At 38.2% G+C, this 13,029-nt stretch overlaps 7 protein-coding genes and 1 non-coding gene across 8 annotated transcripts; 3 read left to right on the plus strand and 5 right to left on the minus strand.

Moving 5' to 3' along the window:
- Positions 1–550: 550 nt before the first annotated feature.
- On the minus strand, positions 551–2,009 carry SPOG_04761 (glutathione S-transferase Gst3). Its single transcript, XM_013168033.1, has 2 exons — positions 1,979–2,009; positions 551–1,939 (listed from the first exon to the last, which is right to left on the minus strand). The coding sequence occupies exon 2, from the start codon at positions 1,899–1,901 to the stop codon at positions 900–902; it is 1,002 nt and encodes a 333-aa protein (XP_013023487.1). The 5' UTR covers positions 1,902–1,939; positions 1,979–2,009; the 3' UTR covers positions 551–899.
- Positions 2,010–2,723: 714 nt separating this feature from the next.
- On the minus strand, positions 2,724–3,476 carry SPOG_04762 (uncharacterized protein; the record flags this gene model as incomplete). Its single annotated transcript, XM_013168034.1, has 2 exons — positions 2,724–3,309; positions 3,349–3,476. The coding sequence occupies 2 exons, from the start codon at positions 3,474–3,476 to the stop codon at positions 2,724–2,726; spliced, it is 714 nt and encodes a 237-aa protein (XP_013023488.1).
- Positions 3,477–3,589: 113 nt separating this feature from the next.
- Positions 3,590–3,662, plus strand: SPOG_16237. Its single transcript has one exon. It is a non-coding gene; the product is annotated as a tRNA-Arg (tRNA).
- Positions 3,663–4,207: 545 nt separating this feature from the next.
- SPOG_04763 (histone H2A beta) lies at positions 4,208–4,938 on the minus strand. Its single transcript, XM_013168035.1, has one exon. The coding sequence runs from the start codon at positions 4,767–4,769 to the stop codon at positions 4,374–4,376; it is 396 nt and encodes a 131-aa protein (XP_013023489.1). The 5' UTR covers positions 4,770–4,938; the 3' UTR covers positions 4,208–4,373.
- A 107-nt stretch (positions 4,939–5,045) lies between these two features.
- Positions 5,046–6,154, plus strand: SPOG_04764 (histone H2B alpha Htb1). The gene has a single exon (XM_013168036.1). It carries the CDS (start codon positions 5,184–5,186, stop codon positions 5,559–5,561), a length of 378 nt encoding a protein of 125 aa, XP_013023490.1. The 5' UTR covers positions 5,046–5,183; the 3' UTR covers positions 5,562–6,154.
- Positions 6,058–8,727, minus strand: SPOG_04765 (exocyst complex subunit Sec5). Its single transcript, XM_013168037.1, has 2 exons — positions 8,460–8,727; positions 6,058–8,411 (listed from the first exon to the last, which is right to left on the minus strand). The coding sequence occupies exons 1-2, from the start codon at positions 8,720–8,722 to the stop codon at positions 6,131–6,133; spliced, it is 2,544 nt and encodes an 847-aa protein (XP_013023491.1). The 5' UTR covers positions 8,723–8,727; the 3' UTR covers positions 6,058–6,130.
- A 779-nt stretch (positions 8,728–9,506) lies between these two features.
- SPOG_04766 (LMBR1-like membrane protein) lies at positions 9,507–11,431 on the plus strand. The gene is made up of 2 exons (XM_013168038.1): positions 9,507–9,742; positions 9,952–11,431. Exons 1-2 carry the CDS (start codon positions 9,575–9,577, stop codon positions 11,281–11,283), a joined length of 1,500 nt encoding a protein of 499 aa, XP_013023492.1. The 5' UTR covers positions 9,507–9,574; the 3' UTR covers positions 11,284–11,431.
- Positions 11,432–11,590: 159 nt separating this feature from the next.
- Positions 11,591–13,018, minus strand: SPOG_04767 (NADP-specific glutamate dehydrogenase Gdh1; the record flags this gene model as incomplete). Its single annotated transcript, XM_013168039.1, has 2 exons — positions 11,591–11,612; positions 11,667–13,018. 2 exons carry the CDS (start codon positions 13,016–13,018, stop codon positions 11,591–11,593), a joined length of 1,374 nt encoding a protein of 457 aa, XP_013023493.1.
- Between the last annotated feature and the right edge of the window lie 11 nt (positions 13,019–13,029).

The following is a 13,029-nucleotide window of genomic DNA, read 5'->3' on the forward strand; positions in this document are numbered from 1 at the left end:
TGAAAAAAAAAAAAAAGAAAGATAACTTCATAGAAAAAAACGAAATTTATAAGGAATCTATTTCAAAACATAATAAAAACGAAAAAAGCACAAGGATTCGTCTCAAAATCACCATAAACCGACAAAACGAAAACACTGAGAGTATCATTTAACGGGCCTCCTTGTAGAATGAGCGATGCTAATTTAGGCTCGGAACCCAATCGGAAGGCGATGCGTTGCAAGCTACCTAAGATTGCCACCGTGATTCGTCAGTAGTTAATACCACCGTGAGAATAGATACCGGAAAAGAACGAATAGAAGGACGTTCCTCAAAAAAGATTGTGCTACTACACCGAGGCCAAAAGTACCGCAGTGCATTTTTAAAGGCTTTGGTAAACGAACTCCGTTGCATAAGAGGCTTATAAGGATTTGTTCAATGAGGATAAAGCAGGATTGGTGGATTGCGTCTGACTGCAGTAATCAATAAACAAAGAAGAATCCAAAGTCGAGATTGGGTATAAAAAAGCGGTTGTAAGATGAATTTAAATGCAAGTGGCTTCATGTGATTAAGTATATGAATATTAAAATGCTTCGTTTGCTATGCTATTTTTGATTCAGTTTATGCTGCTAATTTTTGCTTTGCAAAGAGGTTTATTCTATGTGAATTTTACATTACTGTCGGATCTGCTGAATTCTCGAATCATGCAAGGCATCGAATCCTTGGTTGTTGTTCCTGGGAATTGTATGATTAATTAGTAAGAATTGTAACATGGTTATGTACCTTTTCATTAGATCACTTTGAGTTATGTTTGCTTTCTTTCTAATTTCTATGAATAAACAAGCTACTAAATTCCTTATGTGGAAAGCTTGACTTAAGGATCATAGATTTTATTTATACTGGCAAATCCAGCTTCCTTTCTTTACAAAGGCTCAATTGGAGGCAAAGGGCCTAATGGAGTAATGCGGAGTGGGTTGATTTGAGTATGGCTACGAGTATAATGCCACTTGATATGGTCAAAGTCGGTAGTCTCAAAAAATGCTGGATGACGCCAATAAAGGTTACGCAACCAAGTATGGATGTGTGGATAGTCGTGGCGAATGGTACCAATATTGCACTTGAAATGTTGTACATAAACTGGGTCAAAACGAATTATCGTGGTGTACAAACGCACGTCGGTTTCTGTTAAGCGATCCCCCAAAACGTATGGTCCTCGAGTCTGCTTCAGCAAGTCCTCCATTTTGTCCAAGGCTTCAAAAACCACCTTTACATTCCTTTCATATGCTTCTGCGGTGGTAGCAAATCCTGATTTGTACACTCCGTTGTTTAGTGTGTTATAAAAATAGTCATTCCATTTGTCAATTTCAGAACGGAGGTCTTTTGGATACAGATCTACCTCCTTCTTTTTCTGGTCGGTAATCAAGTCATTGAATTCGTAGTTTAGAAACCGGATGATCTCTGAACTTTCATTGTTTACAATTGTATGGTGTTTGACATCCCAAAATACAGGCACAGTGAAACGTGCATTGTAATTAGGATCAGCGCGGAAATATAAGTTCCTTAGAAATGGACTTTTATAAAGTGGTTCTCCAGTGCTTCCATGGTCCGTCTCAAAATCCCAGCCATTAGGTCCCATCAACCATCCCACAATATGTACGGGCAAAGCTTCTTCTAGTCCTTTAAGTTTGCGAACAATTAGAGTACGGTGCGCCCAAGGACAAGCCAAACTCACGTATAAATGATAACGGCCTATTTCTGGTTGAAACACAGGATGTTCTTTTGAAACGGACTCACGAAAGGATGAAACCTGTCGTCGAAATTCACCATCTTGGCCAGCCCAGTTTGTAATTGTACCTCCTGAAGACATTTTCGCAAAAATTGAATGTTTTTGCCTCTTTAACAAGTTACCATAATTTCGAAGCATTCATGCAGCTGGTTTTATAGTCGTTTTAGTGGGAATTACTAATGAATCAGCATTGTGTCATGAGTAATCAATGTTACCTCTATTTTTTATGGAACAATAGAAAATGAATTTATTTCTATACTCTATACTTTATATTTGATAATACTTTAAATACAGTCCAGTCTATAAAATTTTCTCTTGGGTCTTTGATAATGCTAGAAAAGGTACGTAAATATTGAGGTCCGTGTAGAGAGGAAGTAGTCGATAAGAATAAACGTAAACGTAATATAATAGTCATCCAATCTGGTTTATAACGAAGGAATTCGAGGGTTTTCTTAAACTCGCTTTTCTGATACTTTCGGTATGCTTATTTGGAAACGATAGACAGGACGTTACTTTCAGTATGGTCTGTGGGTTTTTTTATTATCAAACAATGGCTCATACTGTTTGAATTAGAAAAGAATACCAAGAATCTTGTGAAGCCATTATACTTGAATCAACCAAATGGTTTGTTTTTGTTTAATTTAAATAACATAATAATAATAGAATATAAATATATAATATATATACTGTAAATATGAAGAAAAAAGCAAAGAAAGACAAAATGAAAATCAAAGGAGTAGAAATTCAAGCATCTAGTTTCGTCTGCTTCTTTACGATATTAGCAATGTGTAACACCTCTCCCGGTCCACATTTGTCGCCTTGTTTGGTCGTAGATCTGCATTCATGATGAGGCCACACCATTAAGTCAACCTCATAACCTTGATAATCTCTGATCTCTAGAGAGCTCATGATTTTGCCAAGTATACTGTAACATACACCACACTTAAGTTCTATTAGCTTTCAGTTTTTACTACTCCCTGACCAGTACTGTAATGTAATAGCAGCGAACCATGCTACATTAAGGGAACTCCTGTATCGAGGTGTCTCGCTGCGCCAGTCAGGCTTATCAACGACTCGTTTAGACAATACTACATCATCTTGGTCTTCTGAGCCATACTCCTCACTTGTCCACCCGGGATCATAATCCTGAGGGTATTCTAGTCCAAAGAAGTCGTAAAACTCTTCAACATCAGAATGACAGTTCCGAGGACCACTCACTGCATAATCATTGTGTGATCGGATGGTGGTTGTGGTATTTGTTCTTGACCTGGAGACACAGTCTTTTATTCTGTCGGTTAGAGATGTGTTTAGCTCATGACTAAAGTTGTTGCCAGCGTCTAGCCACACAGTGAAGTCCCCGTCAGTGCGGACAGTGTTGCGTTGTATCACAGCCTTATCGTCAGTATTTAGGGTGATACATCGCTTTATGACACTAGCAGTGGTATTACTGCCGATGTCTTCGTACCAGGAAATGACATTATCAGCTTGAGCCTGGGCAAAGCCAATACAGATAGCAGATAGTATTAGAAAGAAAAAAAATATGCATCTTTAGTTAAAATGATTTTTTTTAATATATTAATCAAACACGTTATTAACGAGATATTTTGAGGAAGAGGATGATGGTGTAGACAGCACATGAAACCGCCCTTGGGAATTTAGATCAATATTCATTATGAATTCGTAAACTCGAAACATCAGCAAACCGACAGACATAGCTATCCTTGTGTCTGATGGCAAAAAGCAGAATCGAAATTAATAGGAAGTAAGATTGTGATATTTATTTTATTTAATATATATTTTTTTTCATATACTTACTACCAAGCAATGGGTATGTAGCGTAATGGTTAACGCGTTGGTTTTCGGCACCAAAGATTGCAGGTTCGAGTCCTGTCATACTCGTAAAGTCACTTTTTTTTAAAAAATTTGATTTTTATTTTTTTATTTTTTTATTTTTAGGAATTCAATTGTTAAACTAGAAAACTTCTGTATGCTAAATGAAAATAAATCATGGAAATAAATAAAATATATATATATTTCTTTTTAAACAAAAAATCGAAAACCGAAACGGCGGAAAGCTTTAACCATTTTTCGAGTCGATGCTGATGATTGATAATGTTTAACCGTTAAACATTCTGGAATCGATCAAATTTATTTTTTTCATAATAAGTTTCTAAATGAAAGAATAAAAATTTGAGTAATTTTTAGTCATTGAAAACCGGTTTTCAAGAATGAGGTTTTTATGAGACTTTTCCAGGTATTTGTTTATTTACATCTTCCACATGCACTATACCAACTTCCAAAACGAACTAGCAGACGTTGCAAGTTCAGTTACAAATCTCGTTTCCGTTTCCGTTTTCATTTTCATTTCCATTTCATTTTTACTATTTATGTACTTTTACTGGAATCCTTTTCTACATTCAAACCCCTAATATACAATGGATGATGAATTTTGTTGCTTCACATTTGCACAAGGCATACGATTTTAGAAGCTGTTATATATATACCCACAAAAGGAAATTATATTAAAAAAGAAATGCTCATTAATATACATACATAATCATCTAGAGCTCCAACATGTTCTATGATTTTTTACAACACAGATACAGTGTTTTAAAACTCTTGACTGGGGTTAGCCTTGCCGGATTGCTTGGGCAAAAGGTGAGCGTTGATGTTAGGAACAACACCACCCTGAGCAATAGTAACATGGCCCAAAAGCTTGTTCAATTCTTCATCATTACGGATGGCAAGTTGAAGATGACGGGGAATAATACGAGTCTTCTTGTTGTCACGGGCGGCGTTACCAGCTAATTCGAGAATTTCGGCAGCCAAATATTCCAAAACGGCGGCCAAGTAGACAGGAGCACCAGCACCAACACGTTGAGCATAGTTACCCTTACGCAACAAACGGTGAACACGACCGACAGGGAAGGCCAAACCAGCCTTGGCAGAACGAGATTGAGCAGACTTGGCAACAGCTGCCTTACCACCAGATTTTCCTCCAGACATTGTAATTGTAGAAAAGTTTATATGAAAAGTAAACAGAAATGTTTTTCAGAGACAAAGTTAGAGAAACAAGGATTCTTTGAGCTCTTATTGTAATCCAATTCTTTCTCAAGATAAAGTGAAAACCTTAAAGTCTTGGACGCAATACACAGAAAAAGCTAATTACATGGGCACGGATCTCCTATATATAGTAACAGTCCTCATTTAGCATACCACGCCGCGACGCGTTAAATGACGCTCCACGCGACGCGTCGTTTACTTGAGGGTTAGGGTTCATGATGAGGATTTAGTATACATATATCGCGTCAACAGCGAAGCTTTCCAAGAACCAACCACTATAATTTAGAGCGCTAAACGTTCAATTGTGGAATATATCTCACTTTTTTTAACGCGAACAACAAAACACGAAGATTAACCATGTCTGCTGAAAAGAAGCCCGCATCCAAAGCCCCCGCCGGTAAGGCTCCCAGAGACACTATGAAGTCTGCCGACAAGAAGCGTGGTAAAAACAGAAAGGAAACCTATTCTTCTTATATTTACAAGGTTTTGAAGCAAGTCCACCCCGATACTGGTATTTCCAACCAAGCCATGCGTATTTTGAACTCTTTCGTCAATGACATCTTTGAGCGCATTGCCACTGAAGCCTCTAAGCTTGCCGCTTACAACAAGAAGTCTACTATCTCCTCTCGTGAAATTCAAACCGCTGTCCGTTTGATCCTTCCTGGTGAATTGGCCAAGCATGCTGTTACTGAGGGTACTAAGTCCGTCACCAAGTACTCTTCTTCTGCTCAATAAATGCGTTCAGTTTGAAACTAGCAAATTGAAAAATTTGTTGGGTAGATAAATTCGCAACTCTGCGGTTTCTAATTATGTTACTACGTGTTTACAAAACACGTTCTTTGGTTTACGGTTTGCCTTGAAAAGTTATCTTGGTTTTGAATGGGTTTATGATTGGATAAACATGGCAGGTTCGTGTGGAAGCCCATAGAACAAATTATATTCATTCAACGCTGCATAATTACAAGACGCTTGCAAGGATTATTAATTTCCCCGTTCTGCTTTTTCCCTTTCTGCATTTCCTTTTTATTATTTTTTTAGCTACGTTACCACTGGTTGGAAAGATGAGTATTTGTTTCTACTGTTTGTCATTTCTTGTATATAACCTAAAGCACAGATGAACTTTGCAGCTAGGTTTCTTATTTTAATTCCCTTTTACTTCACTAGTTGATGATCCCTTCCTACCTTGGTTTATGTTTGCATGATTTTGTTGTGCTGTGAGTCATCAATGGGCTGGGTACTACGGTATTTGCTTGCAAATGCTTTTATATGCTGAAAGATTGTAAAGTAATAATATATTAATTTGTTTATGAAAAGCTCATTTCCGGAAATTGAAAATTGTATCGTGAAAGTAGATTCGTAAGTTTAGTTTCCGTAGTGGTTGATGTTCCGACAACAGAGACTTTTCCTTGCATTTCTTGTAGCTTGCTCATACTGGAAGTAGACAGACATTTTTGCAATATTTGGGCTAATACAGGAAGGTCTTGAAGTGCTGCTGTTGTACACTGCACAAGGTAAAGCTTGGTTAGACTTGATGTTACATAGGACATCCATCGATGAGCTTCCTCGGCAGGCAACGCTTCTTTAACTTCTAAATACACACTTTCCAGAAGGGTGCAGAGCTCAAACGTAAACGGATGAATTGAATTCGAGTTTGAAGAAACATGAGTTTGCTTTGAAAGCCATTGCGAAGACATAATCTCTTGTAAAAGCACCAGGGCATATAGTTGCATGAGTGCCCCAAGGGAATTATGAAATGTGTTGTCTAGCGAAGGAGCTGCTTGATTCAATGGGAAGCTATGGATAAGGTACGTTTGCAAAGATGGTAAACGGTCTTTAATGGAAAATATACGACTCGCCAATTCGAAAATGTCCTCTTTAAAGAGGGAAAACGTAAGATTAGGTAATTTCTCTCGCGCTTTTTGTGTAAGGGATGCCAATTCAGCCATGTTGCCTTGTTGTGTTTTTTCAACACAGCTGTCAATTAGAGAATCCATACTAGAATCCCAGTTTGCGAAGCTTGAAGTAGTTGACGTATCCAATGGTGGAATATATGCTGCTGTATACAGCACTTTATAGAATGCCTCATGAATTTCTTTTACAATCTCATCGCGTTGGGGAGCTTGATATAAGTTTTCCAAACCCTTCAAGATATCGATAATTAGCAATTCGGCTTTCAAATACTGGCTATTAGGACCCTTCAAAGTGAATAAGCTAGAAAGATCCGATGACTGTGCATGAGATGCATGTTGTAGGATCCAAGTGTCCACGAGAGAACGCGTCGCCGACATGCTAAAAATTGAGCGAGCTTTCTTCGGAAGTAAATCGGCAACTCGTTGAAAGTAGTGCAACTGAATCAAAACATAAGCCCCATCCAATTCTAATCGCTCTCCTCGTTCTCCAACAAAACTATATAGCAACTCTATAAATTGACCATTCAGCTTTTCTATAATGACTCCCATTTGTTTGGGATCATGACCATAACGTTTGGCATCTTCCGGATAATCTTTTTGTATTGTCCCAGCCAAAAACTCTGTAGTTAACAGTTCCATTTCTTTGATTTCTTGGGTAATTGTACCAACGCAAAATTCCGCCCATTCAATTAATTGCATACCTGCAAATACCTCTGGTCTCCCCCTCAAAGCATAATCCAAATCACCACCTCTAGACACAGCTTTCCAAACTAGCATAGGAGAAGCCCGTGCATAGGCGATCTTTCCAGATTCCTCTTGTCGAGATTTAATGATGGATTCATAATATGAGAACTTCTCTTTCATAAATGCGTAAAGATATTTTTGCTGGCTAACCATGGCATACAAAACGGGATCACGACCGCTTATGGGATTCGGTTTAATCTTTAATAAATCCGCTAAGGATTCAATAATATATGAAAAATCGCCTTCTGTATGTAAGATACGATTCCATATGGAAGAAGCAAGACTGTCAAGGGACGATTGAGCAACATGCCAAGCATGTTCCATTAGGGTAGCCAAAGTTTTATTGTTTCGTAAAGCTCTGTCGTGTTCTTTTTCATAATGCTTTTTGGCTTTTTTGTACTCCTGCAATAATTTTGAATACTTTTCCTGTTCATAAAACTGCTGAAACTTTTCTGGAAGGGAATAAAAGGCTTTACATTGTTGTAAAACAAGAAGTTTCCCATAATCAACATCCAACTGCTTCATAGATTCGTCATTAAGTCCGTAAAAATCTTTGATTGCTTCATTAAGGCTTTCCTCACATATTTCCATTGTATTTAATTGACCATGTTCGCCAAGTGTAGATACTATCTGTGCATAAACATTATCAATTGTCTCCTTTGTTGTGATAAATTTGTTAAAGTTAGTCTCCATCAGTCCTAAAAGCAAGCGTGACCCATTCGATGGCTTTTTGGACTGTCCTTTGCCGTTGATATCAGTTGTCGCAGAAGGCGATCCGCGATTCAAATTTGAAGATGGAGAGCTATAATTGCTTCTTTCCAACATTGGCATAGTCATAGATGGCTGTGCACTCGTTTGACTTCTTTTCATTGCTCGATGAGTCATAGGTTTTCCATGAACACTATTGGGATAGTAAGGATCAGATCCTGAGCTATATTTTCTTAATAAGTTTTTCTATTTTCTATTCCTTCTTACTTACCCATTCATTCGAAGAACATCGTCAGAACGATTGCGTCCATGATGCGCTGAGTTTAAAGGACTCGACAATTGAGCTGACTGACCTCGCAGTTCTAAATCGCTTTTCTCTGTCCAGTACTCTTGATGAAAGCTTTTTAATCCATAATGAGCTAAAATTTCTTCATCCTCGTTCATTTTACCAAGAGATACCTCCCCTGGGTAATTTGGTAGTTGGTAGGGATACGAATGATTTAATTTCTGCTGCAAATAATGAGATCGTAGCATATCCAAGTCAATTATTTACTACAATACTCAACATTCATTTGCATCTTTTCATTCTTTATGTCATCTTACTTCGAACATGCAGCACTTGTAGTTCCACTGTTCCTTTCGCCAAGGTTTTCAGCAAAAGCCGCCTTGGATTCATTTATTTTTTCGCTTTCATTCCATTACCTAAAGATAATATCAAGGGAAAAAAGCGTTTGATTTGGAAACATAAACATAATTGACAACACTACCTTGAAACCAGAACTTATTCATACAAGCAATTGAGGATGGAATGGAAACACTAAGAAAGCAGAAACAAATATTTATTCTAAGATTAGTTTTAACTAAAAAGATCAACATTTTCTCTCGTATGAAAGGCGTGTAAACGTTCATGTTTACACGTATGTAAACAAACAAAGGAAAATAGGAAATCATCAAGTTTAGCAAAAGTTATGCATATTGCTCAAGATTTCAACCTTTTTTATAGAATGCTTCTTTTTCATCTATTTTTACCTTAAGAAATATCATTAAACAACAAGGGTTGAACAAACCGAGGTTTCTACCGTTTACAAGAACTAACACATGCCTTTTTTACTCAATTGAATGTACGAACAAGCGAGAGTTAAAAGCATAAACGTACTTCCAAACTAACTACTCGCATCATGGTCGCGTACTAGAATTTGGACCCGTTCATAGTAGTCTTTATTTAGAGTCAAAAACGTCCTGGATATAGAAACGCAAGTAAGAACTTATTGTTTCTTGCATTGGTTTATGAAGATTGGAAGGGCTGTTTACCCTTTGTTTTCTTTCTCCGTAAATATCATAAATATGATTTCCCTTTGAACGATACTACTTTTGTTCACACCCAACATGCTGGGCCAACTGTTGTTTTTGACAGTACCGGCTTTATGGACGATTATATGGATATATAAATATTCTCAACAGCATTCGTTAACCTGGATCACTGGGACTTTTGTATTTCTAGGTCTTTACATACCTTTTCTAGTCGTGCTACTAGTTCCTCTTGATATCGTATGGGTAAGTGAATGAATTGTTAAATTGGTTTAGTAAAAGAAAAAAGAATTGTATGACAGGATGTCTTGTGGAAGTTGGGATTGACATTTTGCAATAATGAAACAGTCGGGTTCTCATAGGATGAAGGGCAAACAAGGACCGTCAACAAATCAGCATTCCTTATTCTCATTATATTAATTCAAAAAATTTTTGAAACTAACGTTCTTTTGTAGGACGTCAGCATTTTCAAATGGCGAGTTTTATATTGGACTACATTCACAGCGACATGGTTCATACTTCCATTTATCCAAGAATATATCGAGAGTCAATTCCCAACGGTTGAAACGAGGGTAAAAGACTCTCTGTACAAAAACTTGCGCTATTATACGCTTTTGACATTCCTATCGTTGGTGGTGATAGCTTATTTGCGCTTTACCCTTCGTACCATGTCTTTTGCAAACTTCAAGGAATTGATTATTTCCCTTACTTATTTTTGGGGCTTGTTGTTTGTTATCTTTCTCCTCGGTAATGGACTCGTTTACGTTCCTCGGAACATTTGGAGGAAAGCCTTTCTTAATCAACGAGCTCGTTTGTTAGAAAGAAAAGCAGTGAACATCTATTCTAGGTTGCAAGAACGGATAGACGAATTTTCGGCTTATTCGAGCTCCAGCACGCTCAACATGGATCAATCCTACAGCCTAGGCATTCGAGCTTCTTATGCCACCGACAGTGACTTTACCTCTTCTGCTGTATCACAGGCCATGTCTCACGTTTTGCCTTTACAAACTACATGGACACAAATGGTGAAAGAATATAACATGATAAACACAATACGATTCGCAAAAGCATCCTCCTCCTATCGACTATACTTGCCTGACTCGTATATTCAAATGCATCCTGTTTTTGCTTACGCGCTTTATGTTTGGGTAATTCCTGTTTTTCGGATCTTTTTAGCTTGTTTTCTTGCTTTATTAAGCTTTGTTATCGTTGTGTCTGAACTGTTTTTACACTCAAAACACTCTCTTGTCGGCATTTTTTTAAATCGTGTTCAAGATTCTCCTTCCCTTTGTGCTTTCGTATCATTTATTGTTATCAATTATATGAGATATTGCACTTATAAATCTTTGATTAACACCCAATTTGCATCTTACCACCATTATGCCGTCGTTCCTTTCCGTGCTACAGGGCCAGCGTCATTGCTCTGTTTTGCTTCCCAACTGTGCCGACTAACTTTGCCTTTATGCTATAATTTTACGTCCTTACAGTTTTTTCCTACGCAGTTTCACAAATTTTATGGAGAAAGTATAGATCTATTACCTCTTGGTAATTTAATTAGCAAGCGCTACCCAGTATTTATTCTCATGCCTGTTATTTTTTCGTTGTTTTCTTTGAAATATTGGCTTCGACACATTATTTATTCTTATGGACTTCAAAAGTCACCTGTGATTGATTCACTTGAAACAGAATCCTCAAATACGGAAGATAACTTTCTCGATGAAACATCTCCATCGTATTTGGCTGAAGGTAGAGCTCTTCTTTTGAGTGCAAATTATCCATCTCTCTAAAAAATTTTATGTTCTTTCATGTTCGGGTTTTAATTTGGTATGATTGCATGATATAATATTTTAGTACTCCTCCTTTATAAGTTACTGACGCGCCGTAACTTTTACTTTATATTTAAAACTTATGAATTCATTGATCTTTATGTGAAGAGTATAATGAGAAGTAAGAATTGCATTCAAAAAAAAAGTATTCATATATTATTTATTCAATATACAAAAATGAAACATAAAAGAGTGCTGTATACGAATCAAAGAGAATGCATAGTCGTGAGTAGCGAGTGGAAAACTGGGGCATATATGGACAGGGAGTTTATGAGTTATGTATAAGAACCCTTTTCATAGCATAAATAAAACATATAAAGCAATCATTCTAGCAGGTACTTTACCACCAGTCAGCGATAGCTTCCATAGCACGAGCTACACGGACGAAACCAGCTAGATTGGCACCGTCGACAAGACTGGGGATATTATTAACTCCACTTTCACAGTATTTGGAAGCAGCATCGGTTGATTGAGTAAAGATGGAATTCATGATACCAGCCAAGCGGTCGTCAACTTCAGTACGAGCCCAAGTACTAAATTGAGCATTTTGAGCCATTTCCAAACCGGAGACAGCAACACCACCAGCATTGGCAGCCTTACCAGGGGCTAACCAACAACCTTCGCCGTTAGCACGAGAGTTCTCAAAGACCTCGACAGCTTCTGCAGAAGAACCCATGTTAGAGCCTTCAGCGACGTAACGACAACCGGCTTTAATCAAGGCTTGTGCTTCTTGGGCGCTAACTTCATTCTGGGTAGCGCAAGGCAAAGCAATGTCAACTTCGCCTACATGAGTCCAAGGGCGAGCACCAACAATGTAACTGTACTTGCTGGTAAGCTCAGGACAATCAGAGATAGCGAGACGCTTTTCCTTAAGTTCCATAATCTTGTAAATGACATCAGGAGTAAGGCCCTCAGGAGAAGTAGCAATTAAGGAGCCCTTAGAATCACTTAAAGATTTAACAACAGCACCGAGCTCCATGCATTTGAGAGCGGCATATTGGGCAACATTGCCACTACCAGAGATAGCAACCCGCTTGCCAGTGATACTCCTGGAGCCCTTAGTAGCGTGTTGAATCATGTGACACACATAGTAGACAACACCATAACCAGTGGCTTCGGGACGGATGTTGCTGCCACCGGTAAGCATGTGCTTACCGGTCAAAACACCGCTGTACTCGTCACGAAGACGCTTGTACTCGCCAAACATAGCATTGACGACGAAACCAGTGACACCAATGTCACCAGCGGGCACATCAGTTTGAGGACCGATGAAACGGAAGAGTTGTCGCATGAAGGCTTGGGAGAAACGACGAATTTCAGAGTCCGACTTGCCTTTAGGGTCAAAGTCCGAACCACCCTTACCACCACCTATGGGAAGTCCAGTGAGGGCATTTTTGAAGATTTGTTCAAAACCCAAGAACTTGAGAATACTCAAATTCACTGTAGGATGGAAACGCAGACCGCCCTTGTAAGGACCCAATGCAGAATTGAACTGGACACGGTAACCAGTGTTGACACGACAATTGCCTTGGTCATCTTCCCAAGTAACGCGGAATTGTAAAACACGCTCGGGGACAGAGATGATAGGTAAGACTCGTTTTAGCTCAGGATGGACTTCAAAAAGCTTGGAATCTTCAACAGAGTTAATAATTTCCTTGTAAGCTTGTTCAAATTCGGGTTCGTAAGGAGAGACCATATTGCAAATTT

This window comes from Schizosaccharomyces cryophilus (assembly GCF_000004155.1).
Source record: "Schizosaccharomyces cryophilus OY26 unplaced genomic scaffold supercont4.3, whole genome shotgun sequence".
Classification (NCBI taxonomy): domain Eukaryota; kingdom Fungi; phylum Ascomycota; class Schizosaccharomycetes; order Schizosaccharomycetales; family Schizosaccharomycetaceae; genus Schizosaccharomyces; species Schizosaccharomyces cryophilus.

Excerpts from the sequence above, each read along its gene's own strand:
- SPOG_04765 (XM_013168037.1), bottom strand. The coding sequence starts at position 8,722 with ATGCTACGATCTCATTATTTGCAGCAGAAATTAAATCATTCGTATCCC. Across the intron at positions 8,412-8,459 it reads GATGTTCTTCGAATGAATGG|CTCAGGATCTGATCCTTACT; the intron begins GTAAGTAAGAAG and ends AAGAAAATATAG.
- SPOG_04761 (XM_013168033.1), bottom strand. The coding sequence starts at position 1,901 with ATGCTTCGAAATTATGGTAACTTGTTAAAGAGGCAAAAACATTCAATT.
- SPOG_04764 (XM_013168036.1), top strand. The coding sequence starts at position 5,184 with ATGTCTGCTGAAAAGAAGCCCGCATCCAAAGCCCCCGCCGGTAAGGCT.
- SPOG_04766 (XM_013168038.1), top strand. The coding sequence starts at position 9,575 with ATGCTGGGCCAACTGTTGTTTTTGACAGTACCGGCTTTATGGACGATT. Across the intron at positions 9,743-9,951 it reads TTCCTCTTGATATCGTATGG|GACGTCAGCATTTTCAAATG; the intron begins GTAAGTGAATGA and ends GTTCTTTTGTAG.
- SPOG_04763 (XM_013168035.1), bottom strand. The coding sequence starts at position 4,769 with ATGTCTGGAGGAAAATCTGGTGGTAAGGCAGCTGTTGCCAAGTCTGCT.